The 17,348-nt window shown below is 33.2% G+C and overlaps 1 protein-coding gene across 1 annotated transcript; it reads left to right on the top strand.

Annotated features, from left to right (window-relative positions):
* Window positions 1-10,906: 10,906 nt before the first annotated feature.
* Window positions 10,907-13,664, top strand: LOC131148826 (2-oxoglutarate-dependent dioxygenase DAO-like). The gene is made up of 3 exons (XM_058098759.1): window positions 10,907-11,273; window positions 12,511-12,838; window positions 13,255-13,664. Exons 1-3 carry the CDS (start codon window positions 10,945-10,947, stop codon window positions 13,498-13,500), a joined length of 903 nt encoding a protein of 300 aa, XP_057954742.1. The 5' UTR covers window positions 10,907-10,944; the 3' UTR covers window positions 13,501-13,664.
* The last annotated feature ends 3,684 nt before the right edge of the window (window positions 13,665-17,348 follow it).

The raw sequence follows: 17,348 nt of genomic DNA, 5'->3' as shown, positions 1-17,348 counted from the left end.
GTTCTTATTTATGTCTAAATTTATTGTACATATTAAATAATATTATTATTGTTGGATTATTATTATTTTTTAATACCCTATTACATGTCCATACTTGTTGTTGTACTTATTTATTTAACATCGATATTTAATAATTGATATTCATGTTTGTATCTTTTGTAGTATTTATGATTATATTTGTAGAATTTTCTTGTTAAACTTTTACTGTTATAGGATTTTTAATATTTGTTTAGTTGATATCCACGTTTGTATTTTGGCTATGTGTATTGTTTAATAATCATTGTTGTCATTACAAAATTGTTATGGTTAAAATATGTCTTAATATTTAATTTTAAACTTTTGTTGTATCCATTGTAAATGTTAAATAGTGTATTATCAAGGTAGGATTTTTACATGTTTAGTAGTAAGGTAATATTACATATTTAGTAAATTAGGATCTTAAGCTTGGTGTTTTATTGATATTATATGTGAATTAATAATTTTGGTTATATGTATAGCCCATATTAGCACATTGGTAAATATTACATATTTAGCATTTTTGTATTTTTTTTATATATTATATATTTAGTGATTTAGGGTTTAATGGATATTATATGTTTAGTAAATTAGCATTTTAATCACATGTTTAGCATCAATCATTTTTTTTTTCTTTTTTTTAGTATATTAATATAGTTAGTATTAATTATTAGTATCCTAGTATTTTTAGTAACAGCTATTTTTAGCATATAAATATGTTTAGTATTAATCATTATTAGAATCTGACTATATTTAGTATTAAGTATCCTTAATATATTAATATATATAGTATTTAGTTACTTATTTTGACATTCATAATATGTTAATAGGTATGTGAGGCTTATTATTCTATTACCATATATTAAAAACCTCCCATGTTAGTAGTTTCCTATAAAAATTTTATATATAATTTCAAAATTTTGGGAGTGTATTTTCTTAATTATTATCCCTATGATTTTAATGCTAGGGTATGAGCCTTCGGGCTTCACGTACCTTAAGCTCTGAGGGAATATATGTATATATTTATTTATTTATTTATTTATTTTTCCTATGTATTTATAAATTCATAAAGAGGAGTAATTTAAAGAATTATTAGATTAACTTAGGGATAATTTCAAATTAATTAGGTACCGTTCGTAAGAACGGGCGCGTAGGGGGTGCTCGTACCTTCCCCTCGCGTAACCGAACTCCCGGCCCCAACTTTGGTAATGTAGACCGATTCTACCCCTAACGGGGTAGTAATCATGTGTTCTAACCGCACTAAAGGTTAGTGGCGACTCCTACATCATGTTTTCCATGAAAATATTAAATTGATTTTTACTTTTCTGCCCGGGGCACACGCGCTCTCGGGACGTCGCGACATGCCTTATATAATACTATCCATATCTTCCCAAAATTGTCTCTTAATATTTTTTTCTAAGTCTACTTAAAGAGCATGAGTACTAATGATAATATTATGTACATACACACACACACACACGCACACACACAATATAGAGAAATCATTTCCAAAAAAATTATTTTTCTCCTAAGTCAAGCCTAGATATTATTTTTATTGTATTATACGTGTGTGTGTGTGTGTGTGTATGTGTATATATATATATATTATGAAATGACATCCCAATCACATTTTTATGCATGTCAATCTTCTCTCAAACTATTCATGGTTAGTGTTCTCATTTTCTTATTTTACCAAACAAGGCCTATAAACAAAATTTGAAATTTCAAGAAAAAGATTATAGGGAAGTGATATTGTACCAAAACAAGAGGGTTTTGTGGGTGGTGGGGAAAGTTGCAAGTCCAGTCATTCGCTGCCCAGTCCATTTCCCTTCAAATTGTTTTGATTGAAAACCAAAAGGCCATTAAGTATGAGTGAATGGAGCTTAGAAATGAGTATTATGGGTTTTGGAAATTTCAAAGAATTTTTCTTAGTCAGGATTGTTAATCCCATACTAATTATTCCAAATGAGGGGATATTTATAGATTTCCCCTAAATTATAACCGTTAGGAACATAGTTGGAATAATTAGAAAATTTTTAATGATATTTAATTATTTTAAACCTATTTAACCGAGTTAACCGCAGTAAAAAAAATAGGTCTAACTCGAGAGCATCGGTCGACCAAGGGATGTTTGGTCGACCCAAGTTCTTGGGGTTCACTCGATCGGGCCAAAAATGATCTACCCGTTTGGTCGATCAGACATGTATGTCCGAGGGCGATTTTTTAATATATGCAAGGTTCAGTCGACAGGCATTTGAACTAAACTGGTCGGTCGAGTAGACCGTTGGGTTCCCACACGTGGGAACTCAGTCGACCAGGTGGTGCAATACAAAAAGTTCTCGGTCAACTACGAAGTCAATTAAGTTGACTTCAGGGAGGCTCAGTCAACCGGGGTCAAATGAACTGACATAGTTCGGTCGACCGGGCTATGGTCCACTTGTTGACCCAAACCAGGTTCGGTGGACTGAGGGCAAAATGAGCGTGAGATGTGAGTCGACCGAAGGTGCACATTTTGTGCACTTTGGTCCTATTTTATCCAACAAACATCCTATTCAAAAGTATAACACATACAAGTGATTTTGTGAGTATCTAGGGTCATTTCTATGTCTTTTTCAAGACATCGAAAAAATTCGGCATCGGTCAACCGGTAATCCCCAACGTCTTTCTAAGGTCATTTTCATTTTGAGCTTACCTCACATACCATGCTGGTAATATATGCAATTATTACAATCAAAGCCCTATTTACTATTATAGACCCTTTAAATAATAATGAAATAAAGTACAACATGTATTGGGTCTTCCGCTTCAATTCCTTGTGTCATCATTTTGATATTACCAAGATAAACCTGCACATCAACTCGGCAGACATTAAATACCTAAGTATTTGTCATAATCAAAATAGAGTATGACCCATAGGGTCAACACATTCTCTTATGCACTAAACACTGTACAATATCTGTTCACACCCCACAAGTGCCTAAGAATCCACTTCACAGAAATCCAATGTTGTCAACTAGGATTTGAGAAGAACTTGCTCACCACGTTGATCGCATATGCCAGGTCTGACCTCATACACACCATGGCATACATCAAACACCCCACTGTGCTAGCATAGGGTACTCTCGACATATCACAAACCTCATCGTCTGTCCTTGGGCATTGGGAGGTAGACAACCTAAAATGACTCGCCAAATGCATGCTCACCGGCTTAGCATAAGCTATGCTAAACCTCTTTAGCACCTTCTCTACATAGCCACCCTAAGATAACCATAGTCTCCCTGCAACTTTGTCCCTTTGAATCTCCATGCGAAGCATCCTCTTAGTTGTACTTAAGTCTTTCATGACGAACACTTTTCCTAATAAAGTCTTCAACCGATTCAGCTTGGTCATGTCTTTAGCAGCAATTAACATATCATCAACATATAGTAGTAGAAATATAAGAGACCCGTCCAAAAGTTTCGTCACATAAATACAGCAATCCTACTCACACCTCTTGTAGCCGATATGGGTCATATAGGCGTCAAACCTCTTCTACCATGGCCTCTGAGACTACATTAACCCGTACAATGACTTCTTCATTTTGTAGACTAAGTGCTCTTGTCCATGTTGGTTGAACCCTTCTGGCCGTGTCATGTAAATGAGCTCCTCCAAATTACCATGGAGAAACACTATCTTTATGTCCATCTGCTCCAGATGCATATCATGTTGCTCCACTAGTCCAACCACTACCCTGATGGAAGTGTGTCTGACCATAGGGGAGAAGATATCATCATAATCTACTCCCTTCCTCTATGAGTACCCCTTCACTACCAAGCGAGCCTTGTACTTCTTTCTTTCCCTTTCTGAAATTGTTTATTTCTTCTTGTATACCCACTTGCATCGAATTGCTTGCTTCCCAACTGGAAGTTCCACCAAATCGCACGTCTGGTTCTTATGTAGTGACTTCATCTCCTCTAACAAGCACATAAGATACCACATCATCAAAACCATACTTGGTGGGTGGCTTGACGGCGCGCCTGAGTCTATCTAGAGCTATTCTACGACACAGCTGTTAGTCATCCGATCTAGAACTCCCTATGTCATCTCAACCCTGAGTTTTGACTCCACCTACACCGTTTTCTGATCTCCCAGGCTAATACTCCCTGCATGTCTGTCCTAAGTCTCTAACTTCACCTAAATCGCATGCTCGTTGTTGTTGTGATTTTTTGGCATCTTTTTCTCTATTTCTTGTTGATTATGCCACAACAAGACTTTCTTTTCAAAAACCACATTCCTACTGATCACCACCTTGTTTGCCACTAGATCCGATAGCTTGAACCCTTTTATGCCTTTCCGATATTGCAGAAAGATGCACCATCTAGACTTCAGCTTAAGCTTAAATCTCTCCTCACAAGAAATGTGTGCATAGGTTGGACACCCAAAATACTTTTAGACCAAAGTAGTTTACCTTTTCTCCTACCCACACATCCTCAGCAACTTTCCCATTCTGTCATGTCTTAAGTGATCTGTTTATGAAGAAACACGTCATATTAACTGCATCGGCCCTGAAATTCATGGCAAGCCTAGCATGCAACCTGAGGTACCGAGCCCTTTCAGCCATAGTTCAGTTCATCCTCTCCACCACACCATTTTGCTCGTGTCCGGCACACGGTAAAATGCCTCCTCATGCCTTGATGCTCGCATAATTCTTTGAATCTCGAGTTTGGGTACTGAGTCCCATTATTTGTCTTGAGGAATTTGATCTTTCTTCTAGTATGGTTTTCCACTTCAACTTTCCGCACTTTGATCCTAGCAAACATCTCCAACTTGTGATGTATGAAGTAAACCAAGACCTTTCGTGAGCATTCGTTGATAAAACGCATGAAATACACATGTTTCTCTCATGATGCCACTCTCACCGATCCCTAAACGTCAAAATGAATGTAGTCCAATATTCCCTCCGTCTTGTGCGTGGCTGTCATGAACTGAATCTGGTTATGCTTCCCAAATATACAGGACTTGTAGATCTCTAGCTTACATGACTTTACCCCTTTCAAAAAATTCCTCTTGTGAAGTTCTTGCATCCCACGCTCTCCCATATGCCCTCGATGCATATGCTAGAGAAAAGTATTGTCAGAGTACTCATACTCTATGATTGCAGCTCCACCTACAACCAGGGTACCCAATAGTGTATAAATATTACTCGACACTCTCTTCCCCTTTATCACGATTAGAACCCCATTGCTCACCTTCATTACCCCAACTTTGGACTTGGAACTGAACCCGTTACAATCCAAGGTGCCTAACGAAACTAGATTCTTCCTCAACTCTTGTATGTGCCTTACATCACACAATGTCCTCACCACAACCATTTTCATATGCCTGATTCGTTCAAAAAATCATATATATCATTTTTGTAAACATATATTACAATTTAATCGATTCATATTTTAAAAATAACTGACATAATCTAGTCCCGTTATGTAATAACCCAAAAAAAAAAAATGAATAATAATAATAATAGTTAGTATTAAAAAAAAGAAAGTGTTTCTCTGTTAGGATCCTTGATTCCATGTTTGATGCCTAAGAAAGATCTTGTCTAAGCGAGTGCTCAGAGACCATTGCGGCTCAGTCGCTCCCTGGAGGTCGGCCTGGTCAAAATGGAATTTCATAGGATAAACAGGGTAGACACTGTTTATATACGTAAATATGTACATAAAATAATGTTTTGACTGACATAATTTGTAGAAATATATGATAAAATAATAATAATGTAAGTATCATATGCGGGGCCCACAAGACTGTGTGGGGCCCACATGAGTCCCGAAGCCGTATGGAGGTTTACACGAGTCTCGAAGCTATTTAGGATGCATAAAATCGTATAAGAATTATTCGAGTTACGTAGGATCCATTCGGGTCTCGAAGTTGTGTGGGGCCTACAAGACCGTGTGGGGCCCACATGAGTTTTCAAAATTCAAATTAAATTCTTGTTCAAAAATAAATAATAAAATAAATAAATACTAAAAATAGTTTAAAAGTAATAACAATGATAATAATGATTAAGAAAAATAATAAAATAATAAAATAATTAATTAACTAATTGATTAATTAATTAGGTAAGTAATTAATTAAGAATTTATTTAATGGGAATGGTGGCAAGCACTCCCACATGGCCTCCATCCCCATCCCATACTCAACCCATACCTTGCCCATCCTTTGCCCATTCTTTAATTTTTAAAATTATAATTTCACCCATCTCCCCACACTTTTACAAATTCCATTTCTTCCCCAAAATTTTCCTATAAATAGGGAGCTCTCAACCTTCATTTTTCACAACAATTTTCCAAGGAAGAGAAGGATTAGTGAGTGAAAGAATTTGTGGTGGAGAGAGAATTTTTGAATAAATTCTCAATCACCCACTTTTTCCGATCTCATTTCTTAAAGATAATTATTGTGTTCGTAGCACACGGTAAAAGAAGAAGGTAAGTAAATTTTGATTATGTTAGTTTCTTTTTATTTTAAATTCATACCCGAGCTTATTTTGTACGTAAATTTTAATTATGTTACTTAGTTCCACAAAATTTCCATGAGTTTATTTTTACGCATATTTAATTATACCAGTTCTATCTTTAATATACTTGCATCTATTTTTGGGTTAAGAAATGTTCCAATCCCTTCGGGTAAATTTTCAGCATTTCTTTCTATTCAAAAATAAAATTATATATATTTTTAACACAAAAATTGTGTGGCATGAGTTTATTTCTACGTTACATTTTTTTTATGTAAATATGAGTAAAGATGAGATTTTCACGATATTATTTTAAATTGCATAAATTATAATAAGATGATTTTCAAACCCCTTATGGCAACGAAAGTTCAAAGTTACAGATGCTCGGTACCGCAGCTTAAAGTTTATACGGATCAGAGTGCACCCACAATGTTTACAGAGTGGTTATTTATGTTAGTGGATTTCTCCTGAGTGCACACCTGGTTTAAGTCCAGGACTTAATAAGGAAAATCTCACTTAAAGTTTACGTACGTTGATTTAGTTTGGTCGGCCAGCCAGCTAAGTCCAGTCTTCGGACCGCACAACCCAGTCATGGGGGTAAACATGACTTACGGCAAACAGGCCTAAGGGTGGTTTTTACAATATATGTTTATACATATTTAATTACGTGTACAAAGTTACTGATAATTTGAAGGAAAAGTGTAAGTTTACGTGAAAAGGATCATTTTGGTGCTTATATGACGATCTAAGGAAAACGTATAAGGAAAAGTATATGTATGTTTATCATTAAATATTTTTACAGTTTTAAAGTTAAAAGTTTAATTTAGCAGTTATAGTATATGATTTAAAAATTTACTGTTGAAATTGATGACAAAAGTTTTATGCAGAAATTGTTAAATTTATGTTTATTCTAAAAGCAATCTTGAAGTTATAGTATTCATTATTGTTTTACGAAATTCTTTAAAAACTCATTTTGGCCACACACTAATAATAATCTTATTTACTTACTGAGCGTCGTCTCATCCCAATCATATTTTATTTCAGATAACTCTGAAGGACATGTCGGGAATCAGGCTTAGCAAGCATGCGGGTGGGGATTAGAAAAATAAAGATTGATTAGAAATATTAGTATGGTTTCAGATATTTATGTTTGTGTAATTTTCCTTCTTTTGAAATAAATGATTGTAATATGGAATATTAGTGCTCTGGTTTAATAAAAATTGAGTTTATTTGCTTCCGCTGTAAATTAGTAGTAAAAAGTTAATATCCCAGGCCCCTCGGGGTCGGGGTGTTACACGTTACCTGTTCTTGAAGAAACTGCCTAAAACCTTTGAAACCACGAAACCTAGTCGAACAAATCCACCAAGGATCAGCAACCTACAAGCCAGGAGAAGGGAGAGAGAATCGAGGAGTATTCGAAGGTGATTCGCGAGGCTTAGGAGAGAGAGAGAGAGAGAGAGAGAGAGAGGGAGGGCAAATGAGAGTTATGAAGAAAAGTTATGTTACTGAGCCTTTAAGTAACTCAGCCAGCAGGAAAACCATCGACGGTTTGACCACTTACCAAACCTGTTTTTCCCGTGTAATGCTCTTGGTTGTGTGCCCCTACAGGAAAACCGTTGATGATTTTCCGAGACTTCTTCAAACCGTCGACGGTTTGGTCCTGTGCCAAATTGATTTCCCTCTTTCTTTCCCCCTTTCTTTCCCTCTCTCTTTTATTTTATTTATTTCTTTATTTCCGGGGTTCGTGTTACTAAAGTTGGGATGGTTCTCAATTAATAAGAACATACGCAACCTTAAGGAGACTGAGGTAGAAGAACACCTAACCATTCCATCTCTTGAAGTGGGCTTCTTTAAACAGAGATGGCTTGTTGAGATCTCCAATATTAGTTTCCATATTTTTTTTCTTGAATCTCCTTTAAATTTTTTATGAAATTTAGTACAACTATATAAAAAACTTAAATACAATTCAAACGCAAATACAAATATAAACAATGATTCTCAATATGGTTGAGGCACTAACATCTCGCTGTCTTTAAGGATATTTAATTTTTCTATGGTTTTTTTAGCTTAACCCGTGAACCGGTGCAGTAAAACTTCACTTTGACTTGTCTTCTCCAACATACAATAGTCAAATTTGAATCGTATGACTCAACCCAATTCTGCATAAGTGGAAGAGTCCAAAGCTAAAAAAAAAAACACATTTCTTAAGTTGTCAAACTCTCTATACTTGAATGATAGGATAGTATGATAACGGCGATGTGAAGGGAATTGTATGTCTTTGTATCTTAGAATCAATGCCTTAGGCTATATATAGACATACAAGTCCTAAAAACAAGGTCTAATTAATATATTGAACTTAAGAAACAAAAAAAATTAAAACCTAAGGATTTGTTTGCCATCTTATTGTCATAAATTTTAATATCTAGAAATTATTATTTTTATTAAATTATTCATTTTATACACATTTAAATTAAAATAAAAAATAAATGATCTTATAAATTTAAATATAATTAAAAGAAAAGTATACATAATTGCAAAATATAATAAGAAAGTCAATTACAAAATACTTTCACTATTTTTCAATTGTCATGTCCAATAAGTAAAATTTAAAAGCAGAACAATTAAGTAAATTAATTATAGTACATTTTATTTTTATTATAATGATTTTTTAATGTGTATTATTTGTAATGTTATTATTTTAAGCATATTTTTATAATATTATTTGATTTAAAGATAAAAATGATGATTTTTTAATTAAGTTTTTATGTATATTAGTTTTAAAATGTTGACCAAACAAATTGCTGATTTTAGTTTTTAGTTTCCGTTTTTAATTTTTAATTTTCTTTTTTCTAATTTTTGACAATGATTACAAATGACCCTTAAATAAATAGATATCTAAATATTCTCTATCCAAAGACTTAACTAAATAAGAGTCTTACTTCAACGTACATGCCCTTTCCAAAAACACCATTAACCAAAAATCTAACTCCAAGATTCATTCCCTTTGTAAGGATTCAATTAAAATAAAGTCTAATTTGAAGATGATTAACTTTCTTCGATAACATAATGTGAAAATAAACTAAAAATTTTTATTCTTAATTTTGTAGTAGAATACGAAATCATCCCCACCTGTACCTCGATGTCATATAACTCATTATTTCAGGAGGACTACTCAATGTGCATTTATAAACCAAGCCTCAGTTAGGAGAGTTTGGTCACCTTTGGTGCGTCTTTTTCTAAATAAGACCTCCCTTGGTACTTTTTTTTTTTTTTGGAAAGAGTGGGAAATCATCCACATAGCAGTCTCGTATCAAATTTATTAATAACACTCACTTATAGCGAAAGAATACCGTGAAAACAAAATAACACTTGAAACTTACATAATAATCAATAAAACACCTCATGCATAAAAACAAACAAAAGAAAAAAACACACATATATCAGTACCAAAAGGAAACCAATTAAACACACCTCATATAAGTCGTACACATTTTATAAAGTATTATCATGTAAAAAAAAAAAAAGTGGACAAAAAAAATATTTAAAATGACTTGGGTCAATGGAGATTAAATTATCATTTGGAATTGTTATTTAATACATTTTACTTTTTAATAAGCTGGACAACTTTCTTAGAAGAATGTGCAATAAAATTTTAAAAATTTTCAATGGCATTATTGTTCCATACATTATTATTACTTTGTGGGAAAAAAGGTACTGGAGGGCTACAAGTCATCCGATAAAAACTACTTTGTCTGCTCGGAGACATTTAAAACCATGAAACTATGGAGTGGCAGAGGGAATTATTGCTCCATATATTATTATTACTTTGCGGGATAACTGGTACTGGAGGGCTGCAAAGTCCAAAGCAATGAAGAAAAAAAAAAAAACAAAGCAACAAACGAATGACACAATTCCACAACAACCCATCACAATCATACCTGGCAAGCACAGGCATCGGCATCCAACCCTAAGACCATTTGCTTCTCAATCATCATCATTAGGAAACACAGGTGAGCTCCCTCGAGACATGCATACCCTGCAAATCTAAATTTCTTTTTTCTTTTTGGTGTTTGTCTGGCAGGAAAGTCAAAAGTCTGTCTGGAAAGTCAAAAGTCAATCGCATGCATGCATATACTCCTTTTTCCCGGATCTAATCCTTACAGTCTTCATGTTGGGGAGGATGATTGATCATATCCTTGAGGTGGCTTCTGGTCCAGCACATAATATTCAATCACGCATGGATATATAGCTAGCCTGTATAGGGATATAAGCTTTTGTTTCCCAATATATGTATGTTCCTTACAGTTTTTCCTTAACTTTCCTTTTTTGATCAGGCTTCATTTACCCTTTCTAGCTACGCTCCCGCTGGTACTCCACCCCAAAATAAGTTGTCCTCTCTCTCTCTCTCTCTCTCTCTCTCTGGAAGAGATAGCAATCAACTAATGGCGGGTGGTCTACCGGTGATTGATTTGGATGACTTTCCGAGACAATCACAGAAATTGATGGACGCATGCAAAGAGTGGGGTTGTTTCAGGGTCATCAACCACAAGATCCCAATTGATTTGATGAAAGAGATGAGGTCGATGGCAGAAGATCTTCTTGACCTTCCCACAGAAATAAAACAGCGAAATGGTGACGTGATCGCTGGCAGCGGGTACATGGCACCCAGTGAGATCAATCCTTTTTATGAGGCATTGGGTCTATATAACATTTGCTCGTCCAAAGCTATGAGCGACTTTTGTGCACAGCTGGATGCTTCCCCCAGAAACTGGTACTATTTCTCACTCCCTCCTGTTCTTTCAAATCAAGGATTCATCTTCATTATCTAATAATAATAAGTTCTTATTATGAAATCATGCACACACATAACAATTACAAAGTTAGACAAAATTAAAAATAAAGAGAATGAACAATGAATTTACATTGTTTTGCAAGCTAATGAAAAGTCTTTGTTGGATATATCCCAAATGATATGTCCCATATGAATGACTTGGATCCCACATGAAGGGTATGTGTCCCATGAGATAAGGGTTGAATAAAATGGTTTGCTTGGAAAATGTATGAGTGAGATGAACAGCCAAGAAGCTGAAGGGTTACCTATTTTTAACTGCTATTATGGGGAGTAGCTGCAGAGAGTTTATTTTCTTGCATGCTTGAGAGAGTGAACTAAGAAAAGAAATAAGTAAGATTGTCCTCTCTCTACCTTAGTTCTCTAATCATCAGCCATAATCCCATAAATCTAGTGAAGCATAGAAAAAGAGATCAGAGTGAACCAAGAGAAGGAATTCTAACTGCGTTCTTCTCGGTTTGTATACACCACGAACGATCCCGGTATGTGTATGTTATAGTTTTTCTTTTATTTTCAGCATTAGAGTTGCAATATATATGTGAAAAACATGATAGTTAAAGATCCCTACAACATATAAAATTTCTTACAGTCTTCTTAGTAGTGAAACAATCCAAACTTCATTTCTTGGTTAACTTTCACAATAATTGGACGCCCACTTAGCAGCACCTATCTCATGTGATAATTTTTAAAAGTGACATTCACTAAAAAGTCATGCTTTAAGCACAACTATAATTGCTATTGGAAGAGGATATGCTTATAGCGGCAACATTTTATGACCATGGCTAGATGATGACTAATTGTTAAAATCTATAGTAGTGCCCAACTTGGGAATCGTTGATCCATTTTGACCATGGTTAAATCCTATATTTGATTACTTTGATCACAAAAAATTATTTGAATAAACATTGTGTAGTTTTTATATTCATTCCACATTTTGACCTTTTAACTCTAACGGTTGCAACTTAGGAACTATTGATCTATTTACAACACAATTCAGTACCAAGTGCCGTATTAATCATATGGGAGTGCTTACATGAAATAGTTGTGACATAAAATTTTATTCATTTAAGATAAATTAAAGAAATTCGATGCATATATGCTTTCAAGCAAACAAAATATTAAAGTAACTCCTTTAACCAGTACTCCTAATTACCAACAGTGAAATAATGAAGAGGTATGGTGAAGCCATTAGCAAGCTAGCGAAGGATATTGCATGCAAGCTGGCCAAAAGCATGGGGCTACCAACGGCAGTTTGTGATGATTTGTTTGAAGGATGGCCTTGCCAGTTTAGGATAAACAAATATAACTTCTCTTTGGCCACCGTAGGTTTCTCTGGCGTACAAATGCACACTGACTCCAGTTTCCTCACCCTACTCCTTGAAGATGACAATGTTGGTGGTCTTGAAATTGTGGACAAGTCTGGCGAGTTTGTATCCGTCGACCCCATCCCCGGCACCCTCCTTGTCAATCTTGGCGACGTTGCTACGGTTAGTGAATTTAGTTTCATCTTAATTTCTTGTTTTATTTTTAGGTTTTATGGGCTATGATGGTGTATCTGACTAATCCATCTGATAATGAGCTCTACACCTCTCCATTTGAATATGGCAATTTGCTTTGCAGCCTTCAAAACTCGAAGCTATCTAATTAAAAAATTTTGAATTTACCAATTGAGTGGAGGAAAAAATTATTATGATTTTGTTTTGTGTCTCTACCAATATTGACACTATATGTTTAGACAATTTGGGTTTGGATTTATGTAAATTCAAACGAAATGAAATACAAAATTGTATTGAATTTTGTTCAAATTCATTCAAATCCAAATCTAAAATCCAAAATTCATACTTTCAAACATAGTGTAAGTATTTTTATAACAATAATAATGACAAATGATATGTGTGTGAAGGTATGGAGCAATGGACGATTTTATAATGTGAAACACCGAGTACAGTGCAAGGAAGGATCCAAGCGTCTATCGATTGCTACATTCCTCTTGGCACCTAGGAATGCGCTGGTAGAAGCCCCATCAGAATTTGTGGACACTGAACACCCCCGTCTTTTTGTTCCTTTTACTTACGAGGAATTTAGACAACTTCGAATCTCCAAGAAATTGCAAGCTGGTGAAGTTTTGGATATGTTACGTATAAAATAAAGTAAAACTTTAAGACATTTATTTAAAATATAGAATCCATTGATGTTGCCAAAAGCTATAGCAACATCAGCCATGATGTTATAGGCTATTATCATAATTTTCTGTGACATTTATCTGGAACTTTATGCAAGGTGACCAAAAGTGTGTTGTTGATTTCAAGCGAAGCATTTGGTTGCATCTTATTGACACAAACAACACTATTTTGATAAGCTTTCTTAGGTTATTCTTGATTCAAGTAATAAGTGTTCCTAAAAATAAAATGATTATAAAATAAATTGAGATTTGATAACTTATATATGTAAAAAAGAAAAGAATCGTCATCCTAAATTAAACAATAGTGGAAAAAAAATTTATTAATGCATGAGAGGAATGGACAAAGAATGATATTATTATTTTTGAACTTTATAATAAGAATATCTATTCTTATTTTATTTTGTGTTTAACATAATAATACACATTTTTGCTTCATCCTTAATCTACTTTACAATTATATAATTTTTTTTATAACATATTCCCAAGGATAGAATAACCCAACTCAAATAATCCCCTAGTTTTAGCAATACCTAATATTAAAAACCTTTATATGAGGTTATTGATGTGTGCTTTCTTTCGATTATTTTTTCAGAAAGCTTTTGAAGAAACTGTAGAAAGTATTTATAAGGAAAACTAAGACTATGTCAAACCCTAAATCCTTTTGCAAATGTATGAAACTTATAGACTGAGCAAATTGCATTTCTATTACTTAAACTCAAAGCTCTGCTTTCTTATTAAAACCCAAGATTTTTCTTTTGTCTATTGAGCTCGTTAAAATTGTTAGCCAACTAAATTTATTTTACTTTTTCTAATTAATTTTCAAAATTTACAATTTGTTTTTCAATGCCTACACAACAACAAAACCAAGTCTTAAGTCCCACTAGATGAGATTGACTATATAAATCATTTTTTGCCAATTCATGCAATCATGGACATTTTTTTTTTTTTTTGACAAATTCAAAACTATTAAATCCTTACTATCTCATTTAAGTTATTTTAGGTCAAACCTTATCCCTTCTACTATTCCTTATAGTAACTAACTCACTCTTTTTTACTGGTACACTATGTGGCCTACGTTGCAAGTGTGCAAACTATCTGAGTCACACCTTTTATCTTATCTTTTATAGGAGTTACAACTAACTTATTGCAAATATGTTCATTTATTAATTTATTTTTCAATGTTATATCATTCATCCATCTAAGCATTCTTCTCTCCAAAACTTTTATTTTTTGGATATCCTATTTCTTCGTTGTCTAACATTATGATCCATATAGCATAGTTGGTCTTATAACCGTCCTATAAAACATCTCTTTTAATTTTTAGGGTATTCTACAATCACAAAGTGCACTTGAAATACTTCTTCATTTTATCCACCTACTTTCACTCTATGCATTACATCCTCTTCAATTTCTTCTTCAGCTTGCATAATAAATCCAAAGTATTGAGATCTACAAATGTTATTTATTTCTTTATCATCAAGGTTAGGTCTCTAATATTCCTCTTACTATTACTAAAATGACATTTCATAAATTATGTCTTATTTCTACTTATCTTAAAACCTTTAGATTCCAAAACTTTTCTCCATAATTCTAACTTAACCTTTACTCTGCCCCTAATTTCATCAATCAATACAATAATATCTGTAAACAACATACACCATGGAACCTCTATCGGTATTAAAGTGCTTTTCCTCTGTGGCATTTTCTTAATTTTTATAATTGTGTTAAATAAATTAGTTGACTATATAATTCTTTTATCTCCTAAGCATTTCCAAACTTCAATCAGGTTGTTATCCGGTCCTATAATTTTTTCTATTTTTCATCTTTTTTAGTGCAAACTTAACTTCGTTAACTCTAATTTAGCAAATAAATCTCATACTTTTAGTCCTTTTCTCATTTGTCAATTTTAAGTTTAAGCCTTCTATTTGGTTTTCATTAAACTGCTTACTAAAATAACTTTATCATCTTTCTTTTATATCTTCTTCCTTAACCAAGACAATATCATCGTCGTTTTTTTATACATTTTACATTACCTAAGTCATTACTCTTTCTTTCTCTAACTCTAACAAGTTCAAATACATCTCTTTCCCCTTCTTTTGTATCTAATCTATCATACAAATTATTAAATGATCTATGTTTACTTCACTAACGACATTTTTTTTGCATTTTTTCTCGCCTGTTTATGCTTTTTTAAAGTTATCCATGTTTTTACATTTTTGTCACGTTTTATACCATATTCTTTTTGTATTTATGGCTTTTTGAACGTATATATCCCTCCACCAACTTTCTTTGCTACTCTAGAATCTCCCCATTGATTCACTTAAAATCTCTTTTCTTACTTTTAAATACAACTAGTTATCGTATTCCAAAAAGTGATTGTTTCTATCCCCTCATTTATAGTCCAATCACCATCTTTAATCATTTTATCTTTAGATTTTATTATATTTTTTCCCTTTAGGTTCCACTACTTGATTCTCTTACACTAGTTTATTTTATCATTTCTTTTACATTTTTCAATACATATATCTAATACTAGGACTTTATGTTGTGTGCTTAAGCTTTCACCTGGAATAACTTTACAATCCTTTCATCATAAATGATCTACCCTTCTAGTTAAGAAAAAAAATCTATTTGACTTTTAGTTTGTCCACTTTATAAAGGTTATTAATTAGTGTTCTTCTCTCTTTTTAAATCAAGTATTCATAGTAATAAAATCATATAACATAGCGATGTCTAAGATCATCTCCCCAGACTCATTTTGATCTCCATATCCATATCCTCCATGTATACTCTCATAACCTTTGTTATCCTTTCCAACAAGTCCATTTAGATCTCTTCCTATGAATACTTCTTGGTACTTCATATGCCTTATATAATACTATCCATATCTTCCCAAAATTGTCTCTTAATATTTTTTTTTTCTAAGCCTACTTGAAGAGCATGAGTACTAATGATAATATTATGTACATGCATACACACACACACACACACACACAATATAGAGAAATCATTTCCAAAAAAATTATTCTTCTCCTAAGTCAAGCCTAGAAATTATTTTTATTGTGTTATACGTGTGTGTCTATATATATTATGAAATGACATCCCAATCACATTTTTATGCATGTCAATCTTCTCTCAAACTATTCATGGTTAGTGTTCTCATTTTCTTATTTTACCAAACAAGGCCTATAAACAAAATTTGAAATTTCAAGAAAAAAATTATAGGGAAGTGATATTGTACCAAAACAGGATGGTTTTGTGGGTGGTGGGGAAAGTTGCAAGTCCAGTCATTTGCTACCTAGTCCATTTCCCTTCAAATTATTTTGAGACTTGTAAATCATCTTTTTGACGCCATTTGAGTTCCAACAACCTTCCAAACTAATATTTTCATACTTAAAAAAATCCTAGAAGATTTTCAAAATTTTGGAATGTATTTTGTAAAGTATTTTCTTGATTTTCATCCCTATGATTTCAAAAAAAGGGTATGAACTTTCGGGTTTCACGTACTTTTAGTTATAAGGGAATATATATATATATATATATATATATATATATATATATATTACGTTTATTTTTGTATGGTTTATTTATTTATTTATTTTGTATGTGTATTTGTAAATTCACAAAAAAGAGTAATCTAAAAGGTTTTTTAAATTTACTTTGGGATAATTTTATAATTAATTAGGTACCGTTCGTAAGAACGAGCGCGTAGGGGGTGCTCGTACCTTCCCCTCGCGTGACCGAACTCTTGATCCCGGTTTTGGTAACGCAGACCAATTCTACCATTAAGTAGATAGTAATTAAGTATTCTAACC

This window comes from Malania oleifera, chromosome 2 (assembly GCF_029873635.1).
Source record: "Malania oleifera isolate guangnan ecotype guangnan chromosome 2, ASM2987363v1, whole genome shotgun sequence".
NCBI lineage: Eukaryota > Viridiplantae > Streptophyta > Magnoliopsida > Santalales > Ximeniaceae > Malania > Malania oleifera.
Note: the sequence above shows the minus strand (reverse complement) of the source record. Positions and strands in the feature narration are given on the sequence as shown.

Coding starts and splice junctions, on each gene's coding strand:
- LOC131148826 (XM_058098759.1), top strand. CDS start 10,945: ATGGCGGGTGGTCTACCGGTGATTGATTTGGATGACTTTCCGAGACAA. Junction 11,274..12,510: donor GATGCTTCCCCCAGAAACTG/GTACTATTTCTC, acceptor AATTACCAACAG/TGAAATAATGAAGAGGTATG. Junction 12,839..13,254: donor ATCTTGGCGACGTTGCTACG/GTTAGTGAATTT, acceptor ATGTGTGTGAAG/GTATGGAGCAATGGACGATT.